This window comes from Trifolium pratense, linkage group LG4, assembly GCF_020283565.1.
Source record: "Trifolium pratense cultivar HEN17-A07 linkage group LG4, ARS_RC_1.1, whole genome shotgun sequence".
NCBI lineage: Eukaryota > Viridiplantae > Streptophyta > Magnoliopsida > Fabales > Fabaceae > Trifolium > Trifolium pratense.
In genome coordinates this window covers 11,440,473-11,446,624 of record NC_060062.1, presented here as the reverse complement: position 1 = coordinate 11,446,624, position 6,152 = coordinate 11,440,473, and the positions used below count along the sequence as shown (strand labels likewise).

General features: G+C 32.0%; 1 protein-coding gene across 1 annotated transcript; it reads right to left on the bottom strand.

Annotated features, from left to right (window-relative positions):
- Window positions 1–2,292: 2,292 nt before the first annotated feature.
- Window positions 2,293–3,295, bottom strand: LOC123922107 (PLAT domain-containing protein 3-like). Its single transcript, XM_045974852.1, has 2 exons — window positions 3,221–3,295; window positions 2,293–2,745 (listed from the first exon to the last, which is right to left on the bottom strand). Exons 1-2 carry the CDS (start codon window positions 3,293–3,295, stop codon window positions 2,293–2,295), a joined length of 528 nt encoding a protein of 175 aa, XP_045830808.1.
- Between the last annotated feature and the right edge of the window lie 2,857 nt (window positions 3,296–6,152).

Here is a 6,152-nt window from a genome sequence, read left to right as displayed (position 1 = left end):
TTAGTTAAAAAAGTCAACAGGTGCTAGCAAATGCAAAAACGGTTAAATGTGGGGGCCAAAATCGAACCATTGAAACTTAGGGGACTAAAATCGTGCAATTGTGAAACTAATTAGAGGGTTAAAATCAAACAAATGAAATTTTATGGGCCAAAACTGCATCTAAGCCTAGAATTAAAATGAAGATTATCTATTCTATATCTATCTATATTATATATAAAGATGATACATGAGTTTTGGTGTGGACTTTTCATAATACTAACAATATCCTTGATTTTTTTAATAGCAACAAAAATCTTTTATTAACAAATTCACCATAACATAAGACACATCTTTTTTTAGTAGGAAAAATGTTTTATTAACAAACTCAACATAACATAAATTAATTTTTTTTTTTTACATAAGTTAGACACGTGCGAAACCTGCCTCGCCCGGTAATATCAATAAAAATGGTTGAAGATTATATCAATATACTCACCGACCAAGAGTGATTCTTAAAATGGTTGAACACCGCTTGAAGAACTCTCACAACCCTCCTCCACGTTCGTATAGTTCAAAAAAGAAAATGTTGTGAATTGAATTACTTTTCCTCCAACGAGATCATTCCATGAAAGAATTTCAAATTAGCATCACTAACATTTAACCAAACAAGACTTCTACGGTTCTTGTTATACAATCTGGACTTTGAGAACAATTGAGAAGATTGAAACTTAATTTTCTCCATTTTTAATTTGTTCAACCCATCCTCCTCCCCTTTAGAATCAAGAAATGTTTATCTCATGTTTCACATGCCACTCCTTAAGTATTCTTATATCACCATTTTTGAAATATATGTGTTAATTTTATATATTTTTAACATGGTGATGTAGATTTTTTTTTCTTTTCTTAAAAGTATACAATTATCGAAAGAGTACTCTAAAAGGTTATTTTCATAACTAAAGAACTGCAATCTTATTCTAGTTCATGAAATATCCACTTTGACATTCTTATTCATCCCATTATAAAGATTACATCATATTATCATTATTTTATTTTATTTTTTTAAAACCAAATTACAATCATTTTCTCTTTCTTTGTTCTCTACTTCATTATCATGTACTCTCCATAACATGCAAATTTTACTTTCTTTTTTTTAGGCTCGTTGCATAATTAATGTATCTGAACTATGCAATGAATCTAAAAAAAGTGAAATTTGCTTAAAAAATATAATGGATGGAATATGTTAATTGGATGTATGAAATTAACAAGAGAGTAAACTCATTTCATTGATCCATTATATTGTCCTATAAATATGATATATATTATCATGTAAACATATTTATATATTCATTTTTTTAAGCACATTTATGTTCATAGTCATGTTTAGATTAGATTCATTCCACGTTGTCAACACGAAACTCTAATCAACTATAAGTATAATGAACTTATCTTCTTTTAATAAATTTTTTCTTTTATATATTATTTTTGTTTATTCCCTTTGAATTTTAGAATAATTCAATATCTATGCATCCACGAAGAATTGAACAAATAATTATTCTTACATTATTATATAGTTCTTTTTTTCTATATAAGATAAATATCTATCTTAGAATTGAGTATTGGGCCTAACTCATCCTTACAAAACTGGCTTGTAAGGTGAGGATTGCCTCTAGTTTATAAACACTTAGTCAGACCATCTTTCAACTGATGTGGGACTTCTTAACACACCCCCTCGCGTCCAGCACTATTGGGCTTGGTACGCGGATATAAATGGTAGGTGGCCCGATATCGGGTGGCCCAACGGATCTTGGAGAGGCTTTGATACCATCTTAGAATTGAGTATTGGGTCTAACTCATCCTTACAAAACCGGCTTGTATAAGGTGAGGATTGCCTCTCATTTATAAACACTTAGTTAGACCATCTCTCAATTGATGTGAGACTTCTTAACAATCTATGCATTCTTGAAGAATTGAACAAATAATTATTCCTACATTATATAGATCTTGAAGAACTTTAAAAAAATTCAACTTGATTTCCTATAATTCAATATTATATGCATCCATTGATAAGCACTACTTGCTTAAAAAAAAACAATTAATAAGCACTGCGACAAATGTACTAAAAAACAAAATAAGCACTACTACAAACCACAAATCAAGGTACCCAAAAAAATTAGCTACGTAATAATCATTATTTTTTTGAGAAAAAAAAACACGTAACAATTTAATGAATTAATAGCCAAATCCAAAAGTAAAATAAGCCTGAAAAGTAAAAACTAAAATAAAAATGGAGATGAGATAATATATAATCTAATATCATGCATAGGATAAAGAATGGGATCCAACAATTAAGGCATGTCGATGGGGAGCGGCGCGATGACAACCATCAAGCACAACACTAAGGTTATGGGGTGCAACATCTTTGGCGAGCCACTGATCGACGTAGAAGATAGTTTGGGAACAAGGTTTTTGGGCGGCAGTGGATATGATCTCCACGTAGTCGCAATACCAACCGTGGTGGGATCCAGATCCGTCTGAGGTGAGGTTGAGACGACAAATAGGTGTCCCGATGCAAGGTCCAAGTCCAGTGAAGGCATCCACATTTCCACGCTCGAAGTAGTCATGACAGTCTCCCATCGCACCCCATGACTTTAGGTTTGAGACCCGAACTGACTGATTATTTGCATCCTCAAACTGTACGCTGATCTTGGCATTTGTCCCCCCTTTAATTATCGATCCAGTCTTAACATATATTGTATATACGCACTCCTATAAAGTCATATTGACATGCCAAAAAAAAGAATTAATTTTTTGACAATAAAAGAATTTAATTGATATGTATTAGGCATGAAATATTTATTGATGTTGATTATATAGTATGTGTGCAATTCTTTTACATTAACAACGCATAATAATTAAACACTTATGATCTAAGAAGGTCTTATTGGATCTGGATCCTACCAATGTTGAGGGAGGTATATGAATTTGATAATGTGTATTTTTATTTCTCTCTTCGGGTAGAGACACCGAGTTCTCTAGATCGAAGAGTAACTCCTCAACCAAGTGACTTTTCGGACAACATGCATATTTGATGATGTGTATTGCTTATATACAAACATATGCATGATAATGGTAATTAATTCATGCATAATAATAATTGGAATTATGAGAATGTGACAAGATAAAGTGAAATGAGGTTAACTAGTACTATTAGAGAAGTGAAGAGTGTAACTAAAATACTTACATCGGAATCTCCAGCATTTGCATAAAGGAAGAGAGCTAGAAGAATAAGAAAGAAGCCTAAGGAGTGATTCTTCATTTTCTAATTACTTGATGATTTGTTGTTAGATGCAAATTTTAGAATGTGATGAGGAAGATGTATTAGGCTCATTTACGTATTTATGGGCATCATTTGTGTGAGCCAAGTCAATACTTTTTTTTGAAGGAATACTTTTATTTATTTATTTGCTAATACGTAATATCCCCTATGTTTCTATTTAAGTGACATTTATTTACAATTTTTTTATTGCAGAGAGCAAAAAATATTAATTGAAATTAAAAATAGTTTTTAATTTTTTTTAATACGTGTAAATAATTGTTTGGAGTATAGCATTAGAGTAATAATATATTTTTGGAAAATGTTAAAGGGCACATATAAACAATTTAATATAAAAACATTTCTTTCCAAAGTGTGTATTTAACTTTTTAAAAGTTAAATTACTATATTTTTCAATGTAATAATTTTACTTTTAAATTCTTTAACATCAGCTATTTACCGTAAAAAAAAAAAAGTGTCATTAGGACACACGTCGACAAAACTCATTAATAAAAGTATATGGACCATTTTGGTCCATCAAAAAGCATTTGTTGTGGTTTGGAGATTGTTGCAAACTTCACTTACTAAGAAGAAATGTGATTGATGCTAATAGAATCCATTTGTGTGAAAGTGGCTTGATGAAGTTGAAACAACAAATTGGGTTCTCATCTTATAAAGTTAGCGAAATATTAAATAGTGTTTATGAGATAATGATTAAAGAAATAAAAATGATAATTTAATTTTAAAAGTAGTGATTTAATATTTTAAAATTTTAAAAAAGAATTTTAATTTAAAACTTTTACTTTTATTTTTGTTTTCTTAATAATTATTTTGAGGACACTATTTAGTATGACATGAGCTTATAAAATTGAGGTTGTACTTTTCACCCTAAATTGAAGGATTCTAGTGTTCTAGATAAGCAAGCTGATGCGGTAGAGGTTGAAATAACACCGGTGGATATTGCAGTCTCGACGGCTAACTTTGATGCCTCCGCTCGTGCTATACCTGATACAACACAAAATATGTTGATATTGCCGGATGAGGAGTTTGATGAGGTGGTCCAAGCAGACCTTCGACTAATTAAAGAAGCATAGGCTGCACGGGCGAATGGAGAGAAGTTCACCCATGTTATTTCTAAAAGTCATAAGAAGAAGATAATTCCTACATATTTGTTTCTTTAACTTCTATCATAAGGTTAGAGCATGCATATATGTTTAACATCTATCATAAAGTTAGAGCATGTTATTCTTTAAATTAATAGAGTACATTCGTTGAAAATAAAAAAGATAAATCTGCAAATAAATTTAAAACATTCATGTTAGCATAAAGCGACAAATCGCATAGATATGCATTCAACCTAGCAGTAAGCAGTCTGCTCTTGTCTGGCGAAATCATCCCTGAGCTCTCTAAGGGCATCCAAAATCCGAGCTCCTAAAATCGGTTCTATGGCATCAGGTGCTACAGTTGGCTGCTGCTCCTGCTCAGGCTCCAGATCACGCTGTGCTTCAGCTACTTGAATCTCCTCAGCTACTACATCTGCAGGCTGGTGAAGGTAATGTGGTACTAGTTGTATCAGTCCCACAACATCGGCGTTCCTGGTGATCTGCATGTGGTTCAGTGTTCCCTCTCCAAAGAGATTGATGGCTTCATTATCACCATCATAAACACTCACATTATTATCATCATTACCTGAAACAATAACATCCTCCTCGTCTATTACATGACAGAGTTCCCTTTTCTGCCGATAAATTTTTCAGTGGTAGCTTTTCCGAAAAACTGTTTTTTAAAAGTAAAAAACAACATGGTCTGCCAATCTTCTTGGCCAAAATAGTTCCATTTGATTTATGAGAAATTTCAAGTGGTTCTTTGACCCTGAAGTGTGAACTTGACGAACGGAATCATCAATTAAGGGAGAAGCATAAATATCAATAGTTGAACTTGCACTTGCTTCCGAGTTCTGACAAATTGTGGCTTTAAAATATCCAAAAATCTTGCAATACCTTGAGTTAGTTGTAGATCTGAACCACACTCCAAACAAAGAATTCAAAGTTTTTGAAGGTCTTTGGAAGTACTAAGTGATCGAATAAGAAGAGAAGGGAATACATCACATCACGAGGCAATCCATCAAAGTCGTGAAAGTGATAATTTTAATTGTTTTAGTTTATGAAAGTGTTTGTATATACAAATTTTAATTGCTTCTTCTTCTTTCATGAGAAAACATTAAATAAAATTTGTACCTTGTTCTTCTTCTTCCACATTTGTGTGAGATTACTATATTTCAATTCGATGGCAACTATATTTCAATTCTGCAGGAATGTAAGTTAATGGAAATCGATGCCAGTACAAACATCCATGTTCTGAAATGCTTTGGTATTCACACTAACTATATTTTCTAAGGTACAATAATTCCCTATATATATGTATGATATCTTTATCTCTAAGGTACAATAATTCAGCTTAGTCATGAAAAAATAGAGTTCCAACATTTTAGTAGTCATAAAGGGTCATCTTTATCTCTTTTATTTATATTAATAATTGGTCTATATTAGAACTAGAAGGACCCTTACTTAAATAGGATAAATTACATATCAGAAATAAACATTGTCTGCGAAACAGCCTGAGAGAGTTGTGGGACAATCTTTTAAAGGTGACGTCTTGCTTGCGGTGAAACAGAGTCTAACTTCAACTAGATATTCTTTTCCTTCAATCTTGACACACTTAATTTGCGGGTTGAAATTAATGATGTCATGTATGGCCTTACGAATGACTTCTCTAGATGCAGATTATTTTTTAAGAAGCCCAGTGTTGTCAAGCAAATTTTGTAGTTTATGATTTTGGTAGAGTTGTAACGTCAACTGAA

What these genes read in the sequence shown, in the direction of transcription:
- LOC123922107 (XM_045974852.1), bottom strand. Translation starts at nt 3,295, where the DNA reads ATGAAGAATCACTCCTTAGGCTTCTTTCTTATTCTTCTAGCTCTCTTC. An exon ending in CAAATGCTGGAGATTCCGAT is followed by an intron (nt 2,746 to 3,220) that starts GTAAGTATTTTA and finishes ATGACTTTATAG; the next exon opens with GAGTGCGTATATACAATATA.